Source organism: Nomascus leucogenys, chromosome 13 (assembly GCF_006542625.1).
Source record: "Nomascus leucogenys isolate Asia chromosome 13, Asia_NLE_v1, whole genome shotgun sequence".
NCBI lineage: Eukaryota > Metazoa > Chordata > Mammalia > Primates > Hylobatidae > Nomascus > Nomascus leucogenys.
Genome location: NC_044393.1, coordinates 29744160 through 29772068, shown reverse-complemented (window position 1 = coordinate 29772068; position 27909 = coordinate 29744160). Strand labels below are relative to the sequence as shown.

General features: G+C 52.0%; 1 protein-coding gene across 5 annotated transcripts; it reads right to left on the bottom strand.

The window, feature by feature from the left end:
* Positions 1-4306: 4306 nt before the first annotated feature.
* On the bottom strand, positions 4307-26798 carry AHCY (adenosylhomocysteinase). Of its 5 annotated transcripts, XM_030825572.1 has the most exons (11): positions 26624-26798; positions 19775-19965; positions 18459-18534; positions 16703-16852; positions 15750-15862; positions 15062-15269; positions 14882-14969; positions 14664-14781; positions 9773-9967; positions 5066-5204; positions 4307-4689 (listed from the first exon to the last, which is right to left on the bottom strand). In XM_030825572.1, exons 1-10 carry the CDS (start codon positions 26649-26651, stop codon positions 5073-5075), a joined length of 1299 nt encoding a protein of 432 aa, XP_030681432.1. In that variant the 5' UTR covers positions 26652-26798; the 3' UTR covers positions 4307-4689; positions 5066-5072. The 5 variants fall into 5 exon arrangements, with proteins under 5 accessions (XP_030681432.1, XP_030681431.1, XP_030681430.1 ...); XM_030825571.1 differs by having other exon boundaries at positions 4307-5204; XM_030825570.1 differs by lacking the exon at positions 26624-26798 and adding an exon at positions 25140-26371 and having other exon boundaries at positions 4307-5204.
* Between the last annotated feature and the right edge of the window lie 1111 nt (positions 26799-27909).

Here is a 27909-nt window from a genome sequence, read left to right as displayed (position 1 = left end):
CCCGTCTGGGAAGTGAGGAGCGCCTCTGCCCGGCCGCCCCGTCCGGGAAGAAGTGAGGAGCGCCTCTGCCCGGCCGTCCCATCTGGGAAGAAGTGAGGAGCGCCTCTGCCCGGCCACCCCGTCTGGGAAGTGAGGAGCGCCTCTGCCCGGCCACCCACCGTCTGGGAAGTGAGGAGCGCCTCTGCCCGGCCACCCACCGTCTGGGAAGTGAGGAGCGCCTCTGCCCGGCCGCCCCGTCAGGGAAGTGAGGAGCGCCTCCGCCCGGCCACCCACCGTCTGGGAAGTGAGGAGCGCCTCTGCCCGGCCACCCCGTCTGGGAAGTGAGGAGCGCCTCTGCCCGGCCACCCCGTCTGTGAAATGAGGAGCGCCTCTGCCCGGCCACCTATCGTCTGGGAGTGGGCGCCTCGCCGGGAAGAAGTGAGGAGCGCCTCTGCCGGCCGCCCCCGGAAGTGGGCGCCTCCCCGCCCCGTCCGGGAAGAAGTGAGGAGCGCCTCTGCCCGGCCGCCCCGTCCGGGAAGAAGTGAGGAGCGCCTCTGCCCGGCCGCCCCGTCCGGGAAGAAGTGAGGAGCGCCTCTGCCCGGCCGCCCCGTCCGGGAAGAAGTGAGGAGCGCCTCTGCCCGGCCGCCCCGTCCGGGAAGAAGTGAGGAGCGCCTCTGCCCGGCCGCCCCGTCCGGGAAGAAGTGAGGAGCGCCTCTGCCCGGCCGCCCCGTCCGGGAAGAAGTGAGGAGCGCCTCTGCCCGGCCGCCCTGTCTGGGAAGTGAGGAGCGCCTCTGCCCGGCCGCCCCGTCTAGGAAGTGAGGAGAGCCTCTGCCCAGCCAACCATTGTCTGGGAAGTGAGGAGCGCCTCTGCCCAGCCACCCACCGTCTGGGAAGTGAGGAGCGCCTCTGCCCGGCCGCCCCGTCTGGGAAGTGAGGAGCGCCTCTGCCCGGCCACCCACCGTCTGGGAAGTGAGGAGCGCCTCTGCCCGGCCGCCCCGTCAGGGAAGTGAGGAGCGCCTCTGCCCGGCCACCCACCGTCTGGGAAGTGAGGAGCGCCTCTGCCCGGCCACCCACCGTCTGGGAAGTGAGGAGCGCCTCTGCCCGGCCACCCTGTCTGGGAAGTGAGGAGCGCCTCTGCCCGGCCGCCCCATCTGTGAAATGAGGAGCGCCTCTGCCTGGCCACCTATCGTCTGGGAGGTGAGGAGCGCCTCTGCCCGGCCGCCCCGTCCGGGAAGAAGTGAGGAGCGCCTCTGCCCGGCCGCCCCGTCCGGGAAGAAGTGAGGAGCGCCTCTGCCCGGACGCCCCGTCTGGGAAGTGAGGACCGCCTCTGCCCGGCCGCCCCGTCCGGGAAGAAGTGAGGAGCGCCTCTGCCCGGCCGCCCCATCCGGGAAGAAGTGAGGAGCGCCTCTGCCTGGCCGCCCCGTCCGGGAAGAAGTGAGGAGCGCCTCTGCCTGGCCGCCCCGTCTGGGAAGTGAGGAGCGCCTCTGCCCGGCCGCCCCGTCCGGGAAGAAGTGAGGAGCGCCTCTGCCCGGCCGCCCCGTCCAGGAAGAAGTGAGGAGCGCCTCGGCCCGGCCGCCCCGTCTGGGAAGTGAGGAGCGCCTCGGCCCGGCCGCCCCGTCTGGGAAGTGAGGAGCACCTCTGCCCGGCCACCCATCGTCTGGGAAGTGAGGAGCGCCTCTGCCCGGCCACCCATTGTCTGGGAAGTGAGGGGCGCCTCTGCCCGGCCACCTATCGTCTGGGAAGAAGTGAGGAGCCTGGCCGCCCCGTCTGGGAAATGAGGAGCGCCTCTGCCCGGCCGCCCCGTGTCTGGGAAGAAGTGAGGAGCGCCTCTGCCCGGCCGCTCCGTCTGGGAGGTCTACAGTGGAGGCCAGAAGCAATGTGGGGGCTGGTCGTGGTGGCTCACGCCTGTGGTCCCGGCACTCTGGGGGGCGAGGCGGGTTGATCACTTCGGACTAGGAGTTCGAGACCAGTCTGGCCAACTTGGCGAAACATGAAAAATACAACAGACAAACCAACCAACCAACTCAGTGACAACAAAACAGGTCTACCCTGGAGTCATACTCTAATTTTTTCTATTTTCCTCCCTTTCTGATCCTTTATCCCACTTTCTTTTTCTTCCTCTTCCTTCTCCCTCTTCTTTGTCAAATAGAGGATTGAGTTATTATCACTGATCCACATAAAGTCCCTCTCTACCTTATTTTAACTCCCACCCCCCATTTCTATTCCCCGACTTCCCATGTGTAACCTTCCTAATATGTTTGATACGCATCTTTTTGTTTGTATGTATTTTTAGAAAATGTTTGTTTTTGTGTGCAAAAAAAATTAATAAAACTAAGCTCTGAAGGTAAAAAAAAAAAAAAAAAAAAAAAAAAAAAAGAAACCAGAACTCCTGGAAGAAGGGAGGTGGGGGGCTACATGGGATCTGGCAGGAGGAAGCATTCTGACAGCATTTCCCACATCCGGGAGGAGACACGCTAGAGGGAAGGGACGGGCAGCGGCTGTGCAGCAGAAGGTGTTCAACCTCTCTGGCTCAGACGAACAGCAACCTCTCCTTTTTTCTACTGTGGTCATCGTCCTAGCAGCCACCCCAGTAGAAGGACTGAGGCAGGGTTCTGGGTAGCCCTCTGGTTTACGGTTCCAGAGTTCCTGATCTAATGTTGGGAAATCTGAAACCAGGCTCCCTTCCTAAATCTGACCTTGCTGGTGTGGAAAGGGCTTGGATTTTGGTCTAAGTCCTACCACATACAAAAGTCAGCTCATGCTCATGGGTCCTCTCAGAGCCTCAGACATGGGAATTCAAGTCTCTATGAGGAATAAATAAGACCATACCTTTTTACATATGATGTAAAGATATATCATATCTTTAGAACTTAATGTGAGTCCCCACTTAGTGCACTAAGGCCGGGCATGGTGGCTCATGCCTGTAATCCCAGCACTTTGGGAGGCTGAGGTGGGCAGATCACCTGAGGTTAGGAGTTTGAGACCAGCCTGGCCAACATGGTGAAACCCTGTCTCTACTACAAATACAAAAATTAGCCAGGCGTGGTGATGAGCATCTGTAATCCCAGCTACTTGGGAGGCTGAGGCAGGAGAATTGCTTGAACTCAGGAGGCAGAGGTTGCAGTGAGCTGAGATTGTGCCACTGCACTCCAGCCTGGCGACAAGAGTGAGACTCCGTCTCAAAAAAAAAAAAAAAAAAGGCCAGGCACGGTGGCTCACGCTTCTAATCCCAGCACTTTGGGAGGCCAAGGCAGGTGGATCACGAGGTCAGGAGATTGAGACCATCCTGGCTAACATGGTGAAACCCCATCTCTACTAAAAAAAATACAAAAAAAATTTGCCAGGTGTGGTGGCAGGCACGTGTAGTCCCAGCTACTCGGGAGGCTGAGGCAGAAGAATGGCGTGAACCTGGGAGGTGGAGCTTGCAGTGAGCTGAGATAGCACCACTGCACTCTGTTGCCTGGGCAACAGAGCGAGACTGTCTAGACAAAAAAAAAAAAACTCTAAAAGATGCTTGCACAATGCCTGTCACCCAAGTGTGCAAGATCTCAGCCTGTTTTGACCACTCGTGTTGTGATCAGTTGGGAGTGGATGCCCTGTCATTTGGTACTAATAATAGTTGAAGTACCAAAGTCTGTATACTATTTACAGCAGAGTCACATCACATACACACGTAACTTATGCAACTTAAACTATGTACACTCAGGGAAAAAGAAAAGGTAAGAATTAATTGTCAGGCAGGACACACTGATGAGCATCTGAGCCAGAGTAAGCAGTTTTTAGCCCCTCATGCCTCACTGATCACGGGCCATTGAGTGTGACTTAAGGGTTTTACTTGACATCGTATCTTTAGAACTTAATGTGAGAACCCACTTAGTGTACTTTTAAAAATAATGCAAACAGCTGGGCACAGTGGCTCACGCCTATAATCCCAGGCAGATCACTTGAGGTCAGGAGTTCAAGATCAGCCTGGCCAACATGGTAAAACCCCGTCTCTACTAAAAACACCAAAAAAAAATTAGCTGGGTGTGATCTCAGCTACTCAGGAGGCTGAGGCAGGAGGATCGCTTGAACCCAGGAGGCAAAGGTTGCATTGAGCCGAGATTACATCACTGCACTCCAGCCTGGGTGACAGAGTGAGACTCCATCTCAAAAAAAAACTGAAAGAGTTCCCTCTTCACTTTACCCATTCTTTCAAGCCTAAGGACCACAGGCAGCCGCTCCACTGCAGAGTACCCCGTGAATGCTTCATCAGCATGACTATAACCCCCTATTCATGGCATACATTGTTGGTGAGGATTATCTATAAAATAAAGGCTCAAAATTCTTTCAGGCACCAAGATTTTTATTTACCCACCTTCCTGCTTTCTTTTAACATTATAAGCCAAATTATTCTCTTTTTGACCCACGGTTGTGAAAGGAACCATCTGGTTATAAAGTGGTGGCAGATTTCACGAAATCTGCCTGCATTCATGTTTTTCTGGCCCCTCTCAACCCCTAGCTGTTACTTCTCTGTTCTTTCTCAGTTGCCCCTTAACAGTCTATTCTAACCCCTGTAAAACAGGGACTAAAAGTACTAACCTCATTGTAATGAGGTTTAAGAGAAGGCCCAGCACTAAGCCAGGCTCTCAGGAAAATTCAAACAATAGTTCCTCTTTGCCCTTCAATATAGCCCCTTCTCATCTGTCGTGGGCTGAAGAACCACTGGACCTATAAACCAAGCACACAGGTATAAGTCCACAGACCAGGTGAAGGCCTAGATGGCAAAACACATGGGCTTTGTGACTCCACTACTGACTTCGAGGCTAAGGAAGGACTGACTTCGCGAGCTGTTCCAAGACCACTGAGCTCATGGTTCCCTGTGGCTGGGACCTCCATCATGACCGGGGCTTGAGGAGGGGCCTCTGTTCCCGCTGCCACATTTGGAACAGTATGACAGCTGCAGCAGAGGCCAAAAACTGAGTGATCAGCCCCAGAGAATCGATGGGGGACACTGACAAACCAATCACAAAGTTGATACCGTTAGCTCTTAGGGAAGAGAGGCGGGGCCTGGGCAAGGACAGCAGCTGGAGGGTGAAGCGCAGACCTGGCTCTCAGTAGCGGTAGTGATCCGGCTTGAAGGGGCCATCACGGGACATGCCCAGGTACTGGGCTTGCTTCTCAGTTAGCTTGGTCAACTTCACATTCAGCTTGCCCAGGTGGGCTTCAGCCACTGCCTCATCCAGCTGGGGAAAAACAAAGGAAGACCAGGAATCAGTGCCATTCTGTGGGAACCCTACATGCGTCTGGCTGCCAATAGAGGCAGAAGTGTTCTGTTAGGGTATCTGCCATGTGTGGTACTCATGTTAACTCTATCCTCACACCCAGCCTCAGTTAATGTGTTGTTTTGGCTGCCCAGCCTCCCCTCAAAAGGGAACCATGCCACACCCTCCCCTCCATGTAGCCCTGACAGGACCATCAATCACATCTCCTTCTTCATTCTTCAACTCAAGCAGCTAACCAAAACGCTTCTCTGGAATTGATCTATGCACAGGACATATTTTCCATGATAGGCAGAGACAAGGTGCTCCAACCCCACTGGGATTCCTAAACAGGGAAGGGTATCTATCAGTCACAGCTCACCAGTTGCAAGCCTATTTTACAAGTGAAATGAAGACAGATCCGAGAGACAGAAAGACAGAGCTATGATGACACTGAATCCTAGGTTTCCAGTGTTTGGATCTGAAAATAAAGTTCTTTTTTTTTGAGATAGAGTCTCTCAGGCCGGGCGCGGTGGCTCACGCTTGTAATCCCAGCACTTTGGGAGGCCGAGGCGGGCGGATCACGAGGTCAGGAGATCGAGACCACGGTGAAACCCCGTCTCTACTAAAAATACAAAAAATTAGCCGGGCGTGGTGGCGGGCGCCTGTAGTCCCGGCTACTCGGAGAGGCTGAGGCAGGAGAATGGCGTGAACCCGGGAGGCGGAGCTTGCAGTGAGCCGAGATCGCGCCACTGCACTCCAGCCTGGATGACAGAGCAAGACTCTGTCTCAAAAAAAAAAAAAAAAAGAGATAGAGTCTCATTCGGACACCCAGGCTGGAGTGCAGTGGCGCAATCTCAGCTCACTGCAACTTCTACATCCCAGGTTCAAGTGATTCTCCTGCCTCAGCCTCCCGAGGAGCTGGGATTACAGGCGTGCGCCACCACGCCCAGCTAACTTTCTGTTTTTAGTAGAGATGGGGTTTCACCATGTTGGTAAGGCTGTTCTCGAACTCCTGACCTCAGGTGATCTGCCTGCCTCAGCCTCCCAAAGTGCTGGGATTACAGGCGTGAGCCACCACGCCCGGCAGATTCGAGAATAAAGTTCTTTTTTGGATTAAACTGGTTGCTTTTTTTGATTAAAATATATCTATAAATTCTTTGATACTCCTTTAAGAATTAGAGCCTAATCCCCACCACCTCCCCCCACCCCACCGAGTGATTCATTTCTAATGAATAGAAGAAAGCAGAAGTGATGGTGTGTGACTTTGGACACAAGTTCATAGAGACCCTGTGGCTTCCTCCTTGCTCTCCTCTGGATGACTTACTCTGGGGGAAGCCAGATGCCATCTCCTAAGGATGCATAAGCAGCCCTCTGGAGAGGCCCATGCATGAGGAATTGAGACCTCCTGTCAACAGCAATGTGAAGAGGATCTTCCAGACCCAGTCAAACCTTCAGATGATTGCAGCCCTGGCAGAAATCTTGACTGCAACCTCATGAAAGAGACTGAGTCAGAAGCAGCTAGCTAAGCTGATCTCAAATTCTTGACCCACAGAAACTGAAATAATAAATATGTATTATTTGAAGCCAGTAAGTCTAGGGGTTAGATTGTTATGGAGCAAGATAACTGATACACTGGTTTGAATAGTGTTTCTATCACTTGTGACCAAAAGGATTCTAATCCACTGCCATCCTCCTCTTATAGAATGAGGAAATCAAGGTTCAGAAATGTGAAATGATGTGTCAATGGTCACCAAGCTAGTGAATGACAGAGCTAGGATTTGAACCCAGGTCTATCTGGCTTCAAAGCCCCAAAATGTGTCTCAAGCATCCCAGCTTATGGCCTTTAGAGCAGCTTTGAAGAGATTATGCAGAAACCGAGGAGGACAGAGGCAAGTTAAATACAAGCAAGCCTCTAACTCTCTCAGGAGGTAGGCCTCTCCCTACCCCTAAGGGACCCCATCCTGTCCCATGATGGCATGGTGGCCTTTGACCACAGCTCAGCCCACAGCTTTTACATTCCCAAGTGGTTTCACATCTACTGTTTCATTAGAGCCTCCCAAAAACCCTTAAGAAGCAGGATGGGTGCAGTTTATCCTTGTATCTTCAGATGAAGCAAAGAGCCTGCAGAAGGTGATATGCTCAGCCGAGAGGCAGGCAACAGTAGGACCAGAGCCCAGCCTAGAAATGAGTCCATGTCAGTTCCAGAGGTAGAACGATGGCCTCCAACCCCCACAGTACACAATGAAATCAACCTTCTGCTTGGCCTAGACTAGCCCAGAACTCTTCCTTCTCCCAGCACCCTGAACCAGAAGGTGTGTGTCACATCCTAAGGTCAACACCTTGGACAGACAGAGCTAGGTTCTATTCCTGGCCCAATACTTAACATCTGTGAGAGCAAGTCAGTCTCTACACCTGACTTTCCCCATTCGCAGGATGGATCACTCATCTCTCAAGGCTGTTACAAAGATCAGTGCTACTCAGAGTCATTCGTGCAGTAGGTGACTTAATAAATGTTGGCTGCCTTATCTGTCATTGTTGACCAAGGTACCTAGTCCCTTGCCTGCATACAGCATGCAAGGCATGATGCCAAGAGTGCCCTGTCCCCAAGCCACATGTTAGCAATGATGAAGAAAAGTGGTAAGGACAGGGTCAGGTGCTGAGGTGGGAGGTGAGAGCTTTGCCTCTTTCACTTCTAACCCTGCCCTCATTTCAAAGGCCAGACCAATTTCTCACCAAACTCACGGCCATATTTCTCCCAACTGGGATTAGATAGGGATCAAGTGAGAATCTTTCAACCCCACACCAGCTGCACAGAACAAGGTACGCCTTGAGGTCCTTATGGGTAAAACGTTTGGTCCAGCAAGACATTACTCCAGGGAGATTAGTTGTTGGCTGGTCCTGGAGGCAGATGCCCCAGGCCTCTTCCTGCATCTTCCTTAGTTGGTAGAACCAGCCTTTCAAAGGATGAAGGGATGGTATGTAGACCCCATCACAGCTTCTCCAGCAGCCAAAGGCTGGAAGAGCAAGAGCTACTCTTATCATTTAGCTCATAGGGAGACTGAGGATTGGACAGGGTAAGGGACAAAGCAAAGTTCACCTGTAAAACTGCCAAGAGCCAGGACTAAAACATCTGTCCTGACCCCAGGGAAGGGTGGACTGCATGGGGTGTTAGGGTGAGCACTGGATTTCATGTCAGGACTTCATTCTCATGGTTACGCAGACCATACAACCACAGTGAGATGCCATGCTTAGGGATGTATCATTTTTTTTTTTTTGAGACAGGGTCTCACTCTGTCGCCAGGCTGGAGTGCAGTGGCACAATCTCGTCTCACTGCAACCTCCACCTCCTGGGTTCAAGCGATTCTCCTGCCTCAGCCTCCCGAGTACCTGGGACTACAGGCGTGCATCACCATGCCTGGCTCATTTTTTTGTATTTTTAGTAGAGACGGAGTTTCACCATGTTGGCCAGGCTGGTCTCAAACTCCTGACCTCAAATGATCTGCCCACCTCGGCATCCCAAAGTGCTGGGATTACAAGTGTGAGCCACTGTGCCTGGCCAGGGATGTATCATCTTATTTACAAGACCACAACGTGCAGCTTGCAGACTGCACTCAGCTTATACACATGTCCAAGTTAACCCACCCAGTTATTTTTTAAATTATAATGAGGCCAGGTGCAGTGGCCGAGGCGGGTGGATCACTTGGAATCAGGAGTTCGAGACCAGCCTGGCCAATATGGCAAAACCCCGTCTCTACTAAAAATACAAAAACATTAGCCGAGTATGGTGGCATCTGCCTGTAATCCTAGCTACTCAAGAGGCTGAGGTGGGAGGATTGCTTGAACCCGGCAGGTGAAGGCTGCAGTAAGCCAAGATCACGTCAGTGCACTCTAGCCTGGGCAACAAACAGAATGAGACTCTATCTCAAAAAAATAAAAATAAAAATAAAATTTTAATGAGTTGCCTGTATTTGAAAAAATCATTTCGTATAGAGATCATGGTATCTCTGGCTCTCCTGAAAGGTTAGAAGCCCTGGTCAGATGGACCTGGGTTCCTAGGTGGCAACCAGCCCTTTACCCCTTCAGCTCTTCCAGTCCTTGGTCAGCCGGTGTCACTCATTTACCTGCCCAGCCCCTGTGGGTGTGTGGGTTCATGACCCTGATCTCAGGAAATCCTCACAATCCTGAAGGGGGTGCTATTACCTTCATTTCACAGATGAGAAAATGAAGACACAAAGAAAGAATTTGCCTGGATTACACAGCCTCTAAGTGGTGAGGCTGAGATTCAAACTGGGGTGTGTCCCGCTCCAAGGCCCAGGCTCTCCTCACCACCTGGTCCTGCCGCTCTGCTGTGCTCCAGGGAGCCACTCCCCACTGTGGGTCTCAGTTTCTTCTTCTGTCAATGGGGAGAATGACTTCTGCACTGTAGAGGACCCCATGAGGGCCTCTAAGAGGGCAGACAGGCAAGCACTTTATAAACTCTGGCAAGCCCTGTGTGGGGATCCCAGGATTAGACATGTGACCCTTGGCTTGAGGTAGAAGAATAAACCCACCTTCTTGGGCAGGAAGTGAACCCCAACGGGGTATTTGTCTGGATGGGTCCACAGCTCGATCTGTGCCATCACCTGGTTGGTGAAGGAGTTACTCATCACGAAGCTGGGGTGGCCCATGGCACAACCCAGGTTGACCAGCCGACCCTCAGCCAGCAGGATGATGCGGCGCCCATTCTTCAACCGATACCGGTCCACCTACATGCAGGCAGGGCAACAGTGAGGGCAGGCAGGGCCCCACTCCCACAGCCCACCCTCTGGTCTGGCAGGCCTCCCTGCCTCCAACAGTGCCCATGAGGCATCCAAACTGCTCCAAAACAACCTCCAGCACATGGCCTGGCACAAAAATAATAGCCGGTATTTATTCAAAAATGCTGAGCTGGCCGGGTGCGGTGGCTCACGCCTGTAATCCCAGCACTTTGGAAGGCCGAGGCAGGCGGATCATGAGGTCAGGAGATCGAGACCATCTTGGCCAACACAGTGAAAGCCCGTCTCTACTAAAAAAAAATACAAAAAATTAGCCAGGCGTGGTGGCAGGCACCTGTAGTCCCAGCCACTCAGGAGGCTGAGGCAGGAAAATGGCGTGAACCTGGGAGGTGGAGGTTGCAGTGAGCCGAGATCGCACCACTGCACTCCAGCCTGGGTGACAGAGCGAGACTCTGTCTCAAGAAAAAAAAAAAACAAGAAAGAAAGAAATGCTGAGCTGCAGACCACACAGTTCTGCTGTGAGAGCTTCACATGCTCACACCTGCATGGTGCATACGAGGCACTCAGTAAGCAGCAGCTAACGTTATTGTTATGATCACTGTCGTGTGCCCTGTGCTAAGTCCTTTACAGGTAACTACCACATTTCATCCCAGAAACAACCCTGCGATTTCAGTACTGCTGTCATCCCCATTTCAGATTCAGAAACTGAAGTTTACAAGGGTTAGGTCACTTGTCCAGAGCCACACACTAAGAGGAGGCTGCAATTTGAGTCTGGACGGTCTGAGGACAGATCCCATGTTCTCAATAACCATGAAACAGTTTTGAATGCAGCTTAGTAAAAGCTGAATGCCGTGGCACTCACATTGGAATCACCTCAGAAGCTTTAAAAAAATGAGGATACCCAGGCCAGGCGCGGTGGCCCATGCCTGTAATCCCAGCACTTTGGGAGGCCAAGGCGGGGGGAATCACCTGAGGTCGGGAGTTCGGGACCAGCCTGACCAACATGGAGAAACCCTATCTCTACTAAAAACACAAAATTAGCCAGGCATGGTGGCACATGCCTGTAATCCCAGCTACTCAGGAAGGCTGAGCCAGGCAAATCGCTTGAACCTGGGAAGCAGAGGTTGTGGTGAGCCAAGATCGTGCCATTGCACTCCAGCCTAGGCAACAAGAGCAAAACTCCGTCTCAAAAAAAAAAAAAAAAAAAAAAAAAAGAGGATACCTTGGCCTCATTCCCAGAGACTCCTATTTGTGTGGCCCATAGTGTGGCTCCCAGGTGACTGCCAAGGTTGAGAACTCCTGGTTTAGTGAGTGAACGTGATGTGGAAATCCCCAGCCTCAGTGCCCCAGTCCTCCGTCTGTCCCAGCCATCTGAACACACAAACTTGCTTTCTCCCCACTCCCAGCTCTTCCCTTGCCATCCCTCCACCCTCAGGCAGCCTCCCAAACATTTCCCCAAAAGCCCAGGTTTCCAAGCTGCTCCAGAGGCCTAGTACCGATCCAAGGAAAGGTCTCTGATGCCCATCAAGCAATGATTGATGCTTCAATCAATAAGCACCCACAGATACCCATCTAAGCCCCTTGCAGGGACACATCAACCTGGATTCTACCCTCCTGGTACAACAGAGGGGTCAGAGACCAAAGCCAGTGATGGATGCTGCACTAGGGTCTGTACTAAGAGTGTGGGCATTGCCTCTGCCAGAGGAGCTGGCCAGGAAGGGGGTCTCTTTTTTATTTTATTATTTTATTTATTTATTTTTTTCTGAGACGGAGTCTCACTCTGTCATCCAGGCTGGAGTACAGTGGCGTGATCTCAGCTCACTGCAACCTCCACCTCCTGGGTTCAAGCAGTTCTCCTGCCTCAGCCTCCAGAGTAGCTGGGACTACAGGCATGAGCCACCATGCCCAGCTAATTTTTTGTATTTTTAGTAGAGACAGGGTTTGACCATGTTGGCCAGGCTGGTCTCAAACTCCTGAACTCAAGTGATCCGCCTGCTTCGGCCTCCCAAAGTGCTGGAATTACAGGCGTGTGCCACCGCGCCTGGCCGGAAGGGGGTCTCTTGAGCTGGGCTGAGAAGATGAACAAGGAGAAGGGCATGTGTTCTGTTCCAAACAAACAGAGCTGTCTGGGCAGATGAGCAGAAGTAGGAGCTGCAGTGGGTATTCAGGGAGTGGTCAATTACTGCCTGAGTACAGAGGCCCTTGAGAGGACGGACAAGAGATAATGTTGGGCAGAAGGTTGGCAAGACTGTCAAGGATGTTGAGGGTGGGCATACAGTCCAGCTTTGGAGGGCAGCTTGGCAGAAAGATGCCCATCACCCCAGTGTAGCAGTTTTCACCTGTGATGCCTTTGCAAAAGGAGGTCTAGACAGCTGGCTGTCTGGGGTGTGGCTGCCACAGAAGCATGCCCTGGCCACCCCCACACTGTGATGAGTGCCAGGCCTTCTAGGCAGAGACGGAGGTGCCCTCTGCCTAGCCAGGAACTGACACCCTAGACTAGCGCAGGACCTAGCCAAGGAGAACTCCCACGCAGGAGCAGAGCACCCAAAAGGAGCAGTGTAGGGGATGTGGGTTCACAGAGCTGCCTGTCTGCCTCTCTGGGACTTGGGCTTCTGGTGTGGCTGTGACTGGGTGGGTGTCAGGGCTTTGGCCAACTCTGTGTCTGTATCTTCTGTATCATATCTCAAACACGGCACAGCATCAACTCAAATAACCTCACATAAGTGGGCTTTTCTCCCTTTAAAAAATGTGATGGGCCTGGTGCGGCAGCTCACGTCTATAATCCCAGCGCTTTGGGAGATAACTTAAGCTCAGGAGTTTGAGACCAACCTGGGGAATATAGCAAGACCTCGTCTTTACAAAAAATAAAAAGTTAGCCAGGTGTAGTAGTGCACACCTGTAGTCCCAGGTACTTGGGAGGCTGAGGCAGGAGGATCAGCTCCTTCAGCCCAAGAGGTCAAGGCTGCAGTGAGCCACGATCGTGCCACTGCCCTCTAGCTTGGGTAACAGAGTAAGCCCGTCTCAAAAAAAGAAAAAAAAAAAAAAGAGGAACATCTCTATACACATACTTAATTATCTCCTAAGGACCAATTACAGGAGGGATTGCCCAGTCAAAGAGGTTGCTTAACTTTAAAGCTCTTGATATCCAAAGCCAAAATGTCTTCCAGAAACATACCACTTTTATAATCAGAGAAAAAAATAAACCCATAATAATTGCAACTCAAGTAAAACTTCACACCGCCTACAAGAACTCATCTTCCAGTATCAGTGCCCCAATGCCCAATGCAAACCTGTTCTTTCCCAGCTCAGTGCATGGGCCTGCTCCTCACACAGCAGTTCAAGCTGTGTCCCTTTTTGTTTTTTGTTTTGTTTTTGGGATGGAGTCTCGTTCTGTTGCCCAGGCTGGAGTGCAATGGCGCAATCTCGGCTCACTGCAACCTCCGCCTACCACGTTTAAGCGATTCTCATGCCTCAACCTCCCGAGTAGCTGGGATTACAGGCACCCACCACCATGCCCAGCTAATTTTTTTGTTTGTTTGTTTTTGAGACAGAGTCTCGCACTGTCACCCAGGCTGGAGTACAGTGGAACAATCTCGGCTCACTACAATCTCCACCTCCCAGGTTCATGTGATTCTCCTGCCTCAGCCTCCCAAGTAGCTGGGATTGCAGGTGCACACCACCACACCCGGCTAATTTTTTGTATTTTTAGTAGAGACAGGATTTCACTATGTTGGCCAGACTGGTCTCAAACTCCTGACCTTGTGATCCGCCCACCTCGGCCTCCCAAAGTGCTGGGATTACAGGCATGAGCCACTGTACCTGGCCTTTTTTTTTTTTTTTTTTTTTTTGAGATGGAGTCTCACTCTTATTAACCAGGCAGGAATACGATGGTGCGACCTCGGCTCACTGCAACCTCTGCCTCCCAGCTTCAAGCAATTCTCTCCTGCCTCAGCCTCCCGAGTAGCTGGGATTACAGGTGCCCGCCACCATGCCCGGCTAATTTTTCTATTTTTAGTAGAGATGGGGTTTCATCATATTGGTCAGGCTGGTCTCGAACCCCTGAACTCATGTGATCTGCCCGCCTCGGCCTCCCAAAGTGCTGGGATTACAGGCGTGAGCTACTGCACCCGGCCCAGCTAATTTTTTTGTATTTTTAGTAGAGACAGGGTTTCAACCATGTTGGCCAGGCTAGTCTCGAACTCCTGGCCTCAGGTGATCTGCCCATCTCGGCCTACCAAAGTGCTGGGATTACAGGTGTGAGCCACTGTGCACGGCCAAAGCTGTGTCCTTTGTTACTCTGCCTTCATCGTGACCCCACATGCCGTCAATCCATCCCCAGCACTCCCTAAGCCGAGGCGGCCATCATCCCCTGCAGGGATTCTACGAGCCTCCTCTAAAAGCCTCTCTCCCCACCACCCGCTGTTGTTGCTTTTATTCTGCACACAGTAGCTAGAGTGATCTTTCTAAAACTACAGCTCACCACATACAGCTCACCTGCCTGATACCTTCAGGGATGCCGGCTGCCCTCAGGATAAGGTTGCCACCTCCGGCTGGCTCTGACGCTAGGCCCTCTTCTCCCCATCCCCCTGCACAGGTTGCCACCATCTCCTCAGCTCCCCTCCCTGGCAGCCAGCACTCCTCTGCACTCCCATCTGCCCAGCCCGCTAGCAAGGCGGGAGCTTCTCACCTGCGGCTTGATGTTCACCTTCTCCACAGCGTTCTCACTGAGCCACTTGACATCGATCTCCACGTCAAAGTGTCCAATGTTACACACAATGGCATCATCCTTCATCTGCTCAAAGTGCCTGTCAGGCAGCCCAAGACCATGGGAGATTGTCAGGGACAGAGAGCTGTCCCAACCCTGCCCTTCTCCCTCACTCCCCGGGACCCCCATCTGGCACCTACCGGCCAAGGATGATGTCAACGCAGCCTGTGGTAGTGACAAAGATGTTGCCTTCCTGACAGGCCTCATCCATGGTGGTCACCTCATAGCCTGTGCAGAGACAGTGGCTGTGGGTCATCTGCGGTGGCCTTGCCCCTCCCTCTGGCCCCAGTGGCTGACAACCAATCCTTGCCCTATCCTACCCTCCATGGCAGCCTGCAGTGCGTTGATGGGGTCAATCTCGGTGATGATGACGCGGGCTCCGAAACCCCGCAGGGCCTGGGCACAGCCCTTGCCCACATCACCATAGCCTGCTACCACCGCTACCTTGCCGGCAATCATCACATCTGTGGCCCGCTTGATGCCATCTATGAGGGACTCCCGGCAGCCATAGAGGTTGTCAAACTTGCTCTGAAAGGAAAAGGGGTAAGGAGACAATAGGGGCAGGCAAGGCCCTGGGGCCAGGACAACTTGGCCTCAGAGTATTCTGAAGAGACCAGGCATCGTGGGTCCACTGAGCATCCCAGCCTGGGCTGAACCCCTCCAGCAGCCAATGCCCCCACACACCCTTCACCCCGATCGGCTCCAAGAGCTTCTCTCTAATGTTTCTCTGCCAGTGTGGAGCCTTCCTAGGCATCAGTTACTAGGAGAGATTGCCCGGTCAAAGACCTTGCTTTACTTGAAAGCTCTTCTTCCCAAAGCCATAAAGCTCCTAACACCCAGCTCTGAGACCTCTTTTAAATGCCCTCATTAGCCTGTCTATAACCACTTTTGCCCCCTCAAATGAGGGCTTCATGTCCCTAACCTCAGCCTTCCTGGGCACTCTTCTTCAGAGGCCTCGCCCTGAGCTGCAGCCACTGCAGTGGGAGCTGTCACTGCCCCTCGGCTCACCTTGGTGACGGAGTCATTGACATTGATGGCAGGCACCCTGAGGATCCCATTGGCCATCATCTTGTAGAGGTTGTGGACCCCAGTCGTGGTCTCCTCAGAGATGCCTCGGATGCCTAAACAAGTGGGGACAGGACAAGCCTCAGAGATGCCACACCTGTGCTCACGCAAATTCCTCATCTGCGCCCCCTAAAGCCATTCCTCTTTCTGGGTTCCCTTCTCTGTGACTGATCCCACAGGTCCCCCAGTCACCCAGACCCACGTGAGGGAGGAGTCCCCGACGCTCTCCTACAGGGAAGCCACCACCAAGCCTAGTGACTCTGCCTCCGAACAACTCCCAGCTTCTCTGTTCTCACTGCCGCTGCTCTAGTCCCTGACCCCGTTGCTTCTTCCCAGTCTCCCTACCACAACCCATCCTCCATGCAGCAGCCATTTCTAACATGTATCTTCTCAGAGAAATCTTCTCAACACCCTCCAGCTATTTCTCCTTGCTCTGCGATCAAGTCAAACACTTTTCTATTGGCCTATTAGGCCCTAACACGTCTGGCCTTCATAAAAGTTCACACCATACCCCCAGTGAAGGCTCCCTTTGCTCACCGCTATCCTGTGGGCCTCTTTTCTGTTTCATGAACACTCCAGCCATTCTTGCCTCGGGGCCTCTGCACTCTCTGTACTCCCTGTACTCCCCGTGCCTGCTTTGAACAAAGCTGGCTCCCTCCCAGCTATTCCCAACCATGGCCCTGTGCCTGCCCTTGGGCCATCAGCTCAGCTGCCTTAGCCTCACACCCTCAGAAGTCAGGAGGCCCCAGCATGAATGCCAGAGCCTGCCATCCTCACATCTTCCAGATCCTGCTGCTTGAGGTGATGGGAGTCCTGCCAGGCCTGCGGCCATCATGTGGGCGAACAGGCCCCACCCAGGCCACCAGCACCCAGCCCACCTGCCCCGCCCTGCTCACCTGGCAGGAGCTGCGGGTACTTGGTGTGGATGAGGTTGGTGAGGTCGCCCCCGTCGTCCAGAATCATGTTGAGGGGCCCATCCTTGAAGTACAGGGTCTGCTCAATGCACCACAGGTACTCCTCATCCGTTTCACCCTTCCAGGCATACACTGGAGGGTGAGTGGCACATCAGGGCCTGGACTTCCCAACTGGTACCTGCTCCAGGGAACAACCCTGGCAGAGCCAAAACTACCTCCTTTCCAATTCCCATCCTCAGCTACCTCTGGCCCCTCTGAAAACTCAGCAGTGGTCAGAACACAACTTGGAGCCAGATAGATCTGAGTTTAAACCCTGGCTCTGCCACTTGCCAGCTGTGTGACCTTGGGCAAATCACTTCACCTCTCTGAGCCTCAGTCTTCTCCTCTGTAAATAGGGCTCACAATAGTATGGATTAAGTGAGACAGAAGCCATGTACAGCGCCCCCCCCCCCGCCCCAGATATAGATATCAGGAAATCATTCTTTCCTTTCCCATCCCCTTCTGCCTGGGCCCCAAGGACTGAGGCATCAACCCTGAGTGACCAGGGCTTGATGCCCCACAACGCCTCCCCCTCAGCGGGATCCACAAGGCAGGATCCAGGGTTTGCTCTGCACTGAAAGGACTGGAGCACTAGCAGCCTCTGTAGGGGGGGAATCTCAGGCAAAGTCTTGCCAAAAAATGACTACGAGCAACTACCATGTATGGGGCACTTGCTTTCTGCCAGACATGACTCTAAATCCTCCATACACTATCTCATTCTTCCTCATAGAAACCCTGTGAGGCAGGCATGACCATTATCATCACTTACAGATGCCCAGAGAGGGGCTAAGACGCACTTGGGCCACTCTACATGAATTCCAGAATAGACACCAGAACTAAGGGCTACTGACCACCAGCCCACACTCCTCCCATGTGGCATGACTAGGGCACAGGTGTGGGGTTCCCAGGAGCCTCTTGTGAGCAAAGGATGCTGGCGAAGCAGAGCCAGCTGCTCCTACCCACAACTGGAGCAGACAATGGTCTTAAGAATTGCAGTAAGCCGAGATTGCACCACTGCACTCCAGTATGGGCAACGGGGCAAGACTCCATCACAAAAAAAAAAAAAAGAAAAGAAAACAAGGCCTTTCCCAGAAGAAAGCCATGGTGCCCAGCCAAGGCTGAGGAGGAATGGGGATCATGCCCATTCAGCCCTGGTCAGTCTGTGAAGGAGCGCTGTGCCACCCCCTCCTCTCCACCTGTGGTTGGTTAGAAGCAATCTTGAATGTCCTAATCACTGGGTCAGATCTAACTAACCTCCCCAAGTCTAAGCAGACATGTGCCCAGCCTGTGAAAACTCCTTTCTCGTTAGTCTTGGTCCTTCCTCAGTCCTTCAGACCGCCATACCCTAGGCAGTGAACCTCTTTTTCTGCCCCGTAGCCCTCCCCAGTTCTTTGGAAAGAGATCCGCATCCTTCCTTTAATGAACTTCCCCTCCACTTCATCATGTAGTTCCCAATCATAAGATCTTGCTCTTCCTGGTTACATGGCTTGACTTGGGTCAATAAACAACTTCCACAAGATTTTAGATGATGATGGGACAAAGCTGCTCTTTCCTATGGGTCACTGGGCTGGGATTTTGTGGCTGTGACTCCTCTCCCTTTCTGTAATATAAGGAAGTCTGTTGCTCTAACAGTCAGTGAAGCAAAGAGGGCAGAGGCCCTTCACAAATTCCACATGTCCCAGAAGCAAGCAGGACTTACCTGGAATGCCAGCCTTGGCAATGGCAGCCGCCGCATGGTCCTGGGTGGAGAAGATGTTGCAGCTGGACCACTGCACCTAGAAGAGCCATTAAAACAAGGCTGTTGGTCACTGATGGCTCAAAAGCACCAGGGACACTGGGCAAGGAAAAGGGAGAGCTCTTCGGGTAGTGGGGAGAGGCTTGGGATCTAGGCACAGCAAGCTCTAGGATCATAGGCTGGGGACGCTGGGTGGGCAGACGGGAGCCAGAGCAGGGGCAAGATCTGACTCAGGTTTTAAAGCCTCACTCCAGTGCTGTGTGGAAGGGAAAGGGCAGAAGCAAGGGGACAACTGCAGAGACTGTTGGAGAAGACTCCAGACAAGAAATATGACAGTAGCAGTGGAGGTGATGAGAAGTTGTCACATCCTGGGTCTACTCTGAAGGCTGCACTGACAGGATTTGCTGAGGAACGAGTTGTTGAAGTAAAGGGGGTTGGGAGTGGGGAGGAAAGGGAGGGGAGGAGATGACTCCCAGATTCTTGAATTGAGAGAACCCAGAAGGCTGGAGTGGAGGTTCCATTTACTCAGGTGGGGACGGCTTCGAGAAGAAGAGGGGGCAGAAAATCCCGAGTCTGTTTGAACACGTTCTGCCTGAGATGAGTACTAGACCTCCAGGGAGCGTCAACGCCCCCGCTCCTGGATATGCCAGTCTGCAGTTCCAGGAGAAGTCCAGGCTAGTACAAAAATGTGAGAGTCATCACCAGATAGATAGTGTCTAAAGCTATAAAATCAGATCGCCAAGAGTGAATGCTGAAAAGAAGAGGTCCAAGGACTGAGCCCTGAGCCCCTCTGTGGATTTTGCCTCCACTGCCCTACCTTGCTTTGGGAAACCAGCTTGCTTCTTGACTCTCTGAGACCTTAGGACAGCTGTCAATCATTGGCACACATAACCCAAGCTGAACCAATCAGAGCTGCCATCATCCAGCAGCCATGATGGGTCCAGGGTAGGCCTGTGACCCCTGGAGGGCCAAGGCAAGCTGGCCTTTACAGGACTAAGTAGGACATGGGCGTTGAATTTTTCCTGCCAGAGCATCCATCAGGAGGATGCCTTGACGGTAGCCAACAGTGACCTTCCCAGCCAGGGAGAAAATCTGCAGAACACTCACCATAAGGGGTGGCAGCACTGAGAAACGGAGGAAACCCAGTGAGAGGGAGGAGCCCCTCCAGGCCCGCAGTCAGCTCCACACCTGGAAGGTCCCCACCCTGGCACAGTCGTCTTCTTCCCTGGCTGAACCCAGGGAGGGCAAGGACTCTGGGGTGATACAGCTGTGGGCCTCACCTCAGCACCCAGGGCGACGAGGGTCTCAATGAGGACAGCCGTCTCCACGGTCATGTGCAGGCAGCCAGCAATGCGGGCGCCCTTCAGTGGCTTGGAGGCCGAGTACCGCTCCCGCATACGCATCAGGCCCGGCATCTCGTTCTCGGCAATGTCCAGGGCCTTGCGTCCCCAGGCAGCCAGGCCGATGTCAGCTACGGGGGGAAACAGGTGGGAGTTCCGTGAGTCCCCTCATCCCACCAACCAAGAGGGGTGGTCACTGTGTGTGGACCCCGATCCACATGTGGACTCAACACACTAGGGCTTAGCACTGTCACCGCATTCTCTCACTCGTGCAACAAGTATTTATGAAGCCAGAGTACTCAAGAAAGACATGGTCCCTGCCTACCTGCACCTTTCTGACTTGTGGGAGAACACATTTAATCACACAGGGACACAAAAATTACAACATAAAGAAGTGTCCCTTTGAAAAATAGCTCACATGATACTTCCCACTACCCTGCCTTTCCGCTGACACCTACCAACCTCCAGGCCACTCCTCACTCCCTAAAGACTCCCTAAAGATGTTACCTGCTGGTTTTCCATCTTCCTCTCTCAATCATCACTCTTGGTGATTCGACACTCATAAATCCTATCTAACATTTTGGATTTGACAGTTTCTTGATCTCCTTTTAGATGTGAAAATGCTTCCCCACTCCTGATGTTTCTTTCCACCTGGAGGAACTCATCCGTATAACTAATGCTCTTGGCCTCTCTGCCCCAGGGGAGGTGAGGTGAGCTTGTCTGACCAGTAAAACTGAGAGGAATAAATGGTGTGCTCAGCTTAGCTCTCCCTTCTTTTTGCAAGCAAGCACTCACCTGCCCACTTGCAGGAAGCTGGTGTTCTCTGCTTTTCCAGAGACCAGCCTACCCTGGCCCACCTTGCCTGCAACTGATTGGGTAACTGCTGAATCTGGGGGTTCAGTAAGCAGGATCATTTGGATTTCATATTAATCTATATCCTCTGGCTTTGAGGTTATTAGCAATAAAAGGTAATATTTCAGGTGCTGCCACCTAAAATACTAATCTACATCCTCTGGCTTCGAGGTTACTAGTAACAAAAAGTATATTTCAGGTACTATCTGCCACCTAAAATGTCTCGAATTTGTTCAAATTCTCAGGCAGGAAAGAAGGATACTATTATGAGCTAACTTACTATCTCAATACTCTTCCCTCTGATCATCTCACCCTCCTCTCTACCCTACCACACTGGTCCATTTCCAGGGTCATACCCTAGGTCAGTCCCTAGGTCAAAGTTTGCAGACTTCCCTGATAAGGGATGTTCTTCTGGCATGCTTGTAAATCTCCCCTGGAAAATCTGATTCAGCAGGTCTAAGACTTCTGGTGATTTTTATCTTTAGGGAAGCTGAGATCCTGCCAAACACCCAAAGAGGTAGGCGGTGGGAGGCAAAGGACTCTGTAGATAATTTAATAATCTAAGAATTTAATAATCAATAAAATTGTCTGTCAGTCAGCTTCCTACAGTGCATTGTAACAATTTCAGAGATGAAACATACCTCCCGCATGAGAGACCACTCCGGCTGTGCCTCAACTCAAGCCACCCACCCCAGCCCTCCTACCCTGGTAGGCCATCACCAATGATAGCTCTCCTTGGAAATCTGGACTTCAAGCACCCAACTCTAGCCACGTCTTATCTTTCTGGTTTTCTCCCTCCAGAGCCCAAGCTCCAACAAGGCTGTGGCCTGTCAGGTCAGAACTTCTATTCAATTCATCCTACCAATTTCTAGTGTCCCTTCTGCCCCCTTTCCCTTTGAGAACTCACTTGGCAAAACTCTCAGCCCCATTAAACCCAACCATCCACTGCACCAGACTCACTGAACCCAGCAGGAGGACAATCACAACCACACCAAGACATCACATTTATTTATTTATTTATTTATTTATTTATTTATTTATTTTTGAGACATAGTCTGGCTCTGTAGACCAGGCTGGGGTGCAGTGGCGTGATCTCGGCTCACTGCAACCTCCACCTCTCAGGTCCCGGTTCAAGCAATTCTCGTGCTTCAGCCTCCCCAATAGCTGGGATTACAGGAACTCGCCACCATGCCCAGCTAATTTTTATATTTTTAGAGGAGACGGGGTTTCACCATGTTGGCCAGGCTGATCTTGAACTCCTGACCTCATGATCCACCTGCTTCAGCCTCCCAAAATGCTGGGATTACAGGTGTGAGCCACCACATCTGGCCAAGATATCACATTTATTAAGACCATAAAAGACACATAGCACATTGCAGCAATCCTATGACATTTTCCTAGTAAATTTACTCCCATTTTCTACTCTCTTCAACCCTCCAACACCTTTCCCCATTGAATGACAATCTCACTTCCCAATTCACTGAGATGAATTCAGAACCAGGCCACTTTTCCCCTATGGAATCTACTAGTCACCTATATAGCAAGTCATCTACAGCTTCAGACCAGGCACTCTTTCCTGTTACCACAGATGAGTTGGCTGGGCGCAGTGGCTCACACCTGTAATCCCAGCACTTTGGGAGGCCAAGGTGGGCAGATCACTTGAGGTCAGGAGTTCAAGACCAGCCTGACCAACATGATGAAACCCTGCCTCTACTAAAAATACAAAAATTAGCCAGGTGTGGTGGTGGGTGCCTGTAATCCCAGCTACTCAGGAGGCTGAGGCAGGAGAATCACTTGAACCTGGGAGGCAGAGGCTGCAATGAGCCGAAATCATGCCACTGCACTCCAGCCTGGGTGACAGAGTGAGACTCGGTCTCAAAAAAATAAAATAAAATAAAATAGATAAGCTGTCCCTGCTCCATGGGGCCTGATTCCACATCCTCTCTCCTCCCTAAGGACTTCCATACTCCACTAAAACTGCTCTTTTGTCCAAAGACCAGTCTGATCTCCACACTTGATGCAAAATTACCTAAGATCATGTTTCTGCCAGCAGCACAGATCGCACGAATGACTTGCCCTCCTTCCTGAAACCCTTTCTTTACTTGGCTTCTGTGACTGTCCTCCTGTGCTTTTCCACCTACCTTCCTGGTTCCTCTTTAGCTAACAGACTTCAGGGTTTGCGGGCTCTCAGGGCTCCAACATCTCCCAGTTCTCTAATGTTTACCTATTAAGCTCATCCAGTCTTATGGCTTTACATACCTTCTCTATGGGGATGACTCCCACGTATTTATCTCCAACCCAAACTACTCCCCTGAACTTGAGACTCAATGTGATCCAACTGCCTCCACAGCACCTCCACTTGGATGTCCAGTTGGATATATTATATGTCATGTTGGAGTCCTCATGGCTCCTTGCCCCCACTACCAGTTACTCTCCCAATCTTCCCATTTTAGGAAATGAAACCATCATTCAACCAGCTACTCTGCCCAAAAACTTAAGATTTGATTCCTCTTTTCCTCTTTCACTTCAATCAGCATGTTTTTGGCTCAACAAGTAAAATATATAAGCAATCCAACCGCATCTCACCACCTTCATCTAAACTGTCACTTCTCAGGCTGGGTGCGGTGGCTCACAGCCTGTAATCCCAGCACTTTGGGAGGCCAAGGTGGGCGGTCACTTGAGGTCAGGAGTTCGAGACCAGCTTGGCCAACATGGTGAAAACCCATCTCTACTAAAAATACAAAAATTAGTTGGGCGTAGTGATAGGCACTTATAATCCCAGCTACTCAGGAGGCTGAGGCAGGAGAATCACTTGAACCTGGGAGGCGGAGGTGGCAGTGAGCTAAAATAGCACCCTGCACTCCAACCTGGGTGAAAGAGGGAGACTCTGTCTCAAAAAAAAAAAAATAAAGAAATAAACTGCCACTTCTCAGTTGGACACTGCCACACTCTCTTCACTGGTCCCATGCTCTAACATGCCATTCTCCCCACAGCAGCCAGAAGAGGGAGGCTTTTAAAAATTTAAGTTACATCACCTCCATTATTCTACTAAAGTAAACAAAACTAAACAAGCAAACCCTCCAATGGCTTCCCTCAATCTTCGGGCCCTATCTGCATGACTGTCTGCCCCTCCTCCATCTCTCCACTTTCCCCCCTCACTAGCTGTTCAACACACAGACTTCCTGATTGACTTCAGGCAAGCTCCACTCATTCCCACCTCAGGGCTTTAACCCAAGCAGTTCTCGGCCTGGACGGCTCCTCTCAAGCACCTAATGCAGTACCTGGCACACAGTAGGTGCTGAAAAAAACCTGGAAACAGGAAAGAACCTAGTATATCCCTGCTAGAGGAACAAAGAGTGCACCAGGGTGACTCAAATAGAGGCGTAAGATGAGTTGGGACTTCAGTCCCAGTGAAGTGGGGAGCCTACAGTTTTCAGGGGCCAGCATTCAAAGACCAGATTTGTCTTTTGAAAAGACCCCATTGGCTGCTGCGTGGATCTGTGGAGCAAGAGATCCAGGGAGACCTGCAAGGAGAGAGACCAGACTGGGGTGGTGACCATGGAGACAGACAAGTGGCAGATCTGCTCACATAAAATGGAGACAATACTACTTTATCTGTATGCATGTCTGTGCCACCCCTGTCCCTGGGTCACATTTGTGTCTCCAGCACAACCTGGCTCAGAGAAGGGGTCAGCAACTGTTTACTGACCATATCTGTCGTCAGAACTGAATGAAAGATCCATGAGAGGGGCTGGCACGCGACAAGGGTGGCAAAGAAAAACAACACAAATCTGAACCTAGTCTGAGTCCCAGCATTTACTAATGAGGAAAGGACCCAGAGAGGAGTTTGCTGCAGGTCCCACAGCCAATTAATGGCAGAAACAGAACTGGCAGCCAGGCAGGGCTAGAGCAGAGGTCCCTCTCAAGGCCCCTCCTGGGAGGGGCCCAGCTGTATGGGACAATGGGTTATGCCCTGTGCTGCTAAGCTCCACCCCTCCACTACCACATGTCTCTCCAGCTAAAAATAACTCCTTCAGTGCCGTCGAGGACACTGTGCCAGCCCCACAGTTTTCCGTGGGACCCTCAACTCCAAAGGCACAGGAGAGGCTAGATGCTGTAATCTCTGGAGCTAAGGACTTGCAAAAATCACAGGAACACCTGTCCCCAGGACAAGCCAAGAGGAACAGCAAGAGCCCCTCTAAACATCAGTTTCTTCATCTGTTAAGTGTGGATAATCATCCCGAGCTTGCTACTCGCCCTAAGTAAATATAATGCCATATGATCAAGATCTGGCATACAGCAGGGCCTCCTTCCTCCAGCCCCACCCAGCTAAGCTCCCCCTCTCCCAAATCCAGCTTTATCTCCACCCACACAACCCAATGGCCCCAATCCTGACCTACTAATCTCTCCACTGTATGACAAGCCCCCATCCCAGCTCTACGATTGATGTGACCTTGACATAACCTTTCTGGGTTCAGTTTCAGCATCCACACAATGGAGACAGTCTACTCTGGTAGCAACTTGATGAACTACTTCAACAGAATCTTTGCAAGTCACCTCCCAAGGGTCTCAGTTTCAGGCTCTATATAACGGGATTACGTCCACCTCTGTGAAGATTATTGTGTAAATACATGTAAATCACCAGATATACAGCAAGTGCTCCATAAATGTGGATGGCATTCTCCAGACTTGTGTCTTTTTTTTTTTTTTTTTTTTTGAGACAGGGTCTTGCTCTGTTGCCCAGGTTGGAGTGTGGTGGTGCAATCTGGGCTCACTGCAACCTCCGTCTCCCTGGCTCAAACAATTCTCCTGCCTCAGCCTCCCGAGTAGCTGGGATTGAAGGTGCCCGCCACCACGCCCGGCTAATTTTTGTATTTTTGGTAGAGATAGCGTTTCACCACGTTGGCGAGGCTGGTCTCGAACTCTTGACCTCAAGTGATTCGCCCACCTCGGTCTCTCAAAGTGCTGGGATTACAGGGGTGAGCCACCACACTCGGTCCAATAGTGTCAAAGTTACCTGAAAAGCTACTAGCCAAACTGAACTGGTTTTTGCTGAAAATTCATTAGGATTGTTCCGCGTGTATTCGCTTGCATACAGTGGTGAAAGGGTGCGCTCAGAGGTCTAGATGGCCTGCGTTCCAATCTTGCTCCATCACCATCAGCTGTAAGACTGAGGGCACGTTACCTCTGCCTCAGGATTCTCATCATAAAACGAGAACAGTTTCCCTACAGAGCCATGAGACTAGAATAAAGCTAGAAGGCAGTGCCGATCTCACAGTAAACGCTAAGTAAACGTTAACTATCCCTGTATTACACTTCAATCGGTGGGACAGCAGGATTTTTCTAACCACTCCAAATTTTCTTCGAGATTTCTGCAAGGCTGCCCCTGCTGGCGGGGTGGCGGCCCCACAGGTTGGGTAACTGGCCCAAAGTCCCAGGGAAGAGGACCGGAGCCGGCCTGGGGCTCGCTTTCCAGGCCTCTCCTCATACACCCTCCGGGGTGCCCTCGCCGTCCCTGTAGGAGGCCCAGAGAGGGGTGGACCCTCGTCGGGGCCGCCCAGCTGGACAGGGTCCGGTCCAGGCCTAGGAGGCCGGGCGCAGACCCCCTGAGCAGGTTCCGGCAGGTGCCAGCCGTACCAGGCCGCGGCCAGGTGTGCTCTCACGCGGAGCACGCCGCCAGTTTGCGGCTCGCAGACCGCGCGGCGGCCCCGGCGTCGCGGGTCATGCTGGGACTTGTAGTCCACGGCCACCCGGAACGGCCTGCTCATGGCCGCGCGAGAACTCCAACTTCCAGGTGGCTTCGCGCGGCCAGAAACGCGCCGAGCCTGCGATTCCAGGGGGTCCAGAGCGCCCCGAGTCGGCCCTGCAGCCCTAGCCACTAACAAGCCCCGGCCGGGTGCCGAGCGGCCGCAACCGGCTGCAGGTCCTGGGACTCACCGACTTTGTAGGGCAGTTTGTCAGACATGCTGGCGGCACTCGTGATGAAAACGGGCGAAGAGGGCTGGGCCTCAGTCTGGGGACAGGAACTGGGCGGGCAGCGCCGGGCAGGGATATGCGCGTGGCGCTGGCGCCTTTAAATATCTTCCTCTCACTTGCATATTCATGACCCGCTGGGGCGGGGCCCAACGTGCAGGGCGGAGCCGAAGGGGATTTCGATCCCTGAAGAGAAGCCTCAGAATTTCACAAGGCATGGCCCCAGGAGTCTCACTCACCGGTCCGGAAGAGAGCGCCGGGAGAGGCCTGAGAGCCAGCCAGGCCGTCCTCTCGCTGGTTCAGCCAGTTGATTCAGTGTCAAAACCCAGCGGAACTGAAATTCCGCCAGTTCACTTTCCTGTGCCTCAATTTCCTCATCTGTAAAATGGGCCAAATGACACCTGCCACACAGATTATTATAAGTAAAGTTGCAGGCCAGGCGCGGTGGCTCACACCTGTAATCCCAGCACTTTGGGAGGCCAAGGCGGAAGGATCGCTTGAGCCCAGGAGTTCAAGACCATCCTGGGCAACATAGTGAGACCTCATCTCTACAAAAAAATTTTAAAAATTAGCCGGGCGTGGTGGCGCGCGCTTGTAGTCCCAGCTACTTGGGACGCTGAGGCGGGAGGGAGGATCGCTTGAGCCGGGAGATCGAGACTGCAGCGAACTATCATCCCACCACAGCACTCCAGCCTGGGCGAAAGGGCAAGACCCTATCTCAAAAAAACCAAAACAAAGTTAAGTTGCCATTCGTCAGGTATCTACTGACATCCCAAACATTCGCCTTACTCCAAGTAACCACCACCCTGGATTTAAGTAAGTCTGCATACATTTCTTATACTTTTACTGCATTCGTATATCATTAAACAGTTCTTTCTGTGTTTAGCACCTTTATATATCAACCGTATTTACCCTTCTGCAACTTGCTTTTTTCTGTGAGCATTATATTTGTGAGACTCATGCATATAGCTTAAGTATATTCATTTTTGCTGCTGTATAATTCAGTCATCCCTAGGCATGGGAAGGGGGGATTGGTTTCAGGACCCCTGTGGACTCCAAAACCTTTCTATGCTCAAGTCCCTCATATAAAATGAGGCAGTATTGGCATATAACCTATGCACATTCCCCCATACACTTTAATCATCTCTAGATTACTTATAACTAATGAAATGTAAATGCTATGTAAATAGTTGTTTTGTAATTTGTATTATTTTTATAGTTATGTTTTTTAATTGCTTTTTATCCCCTGA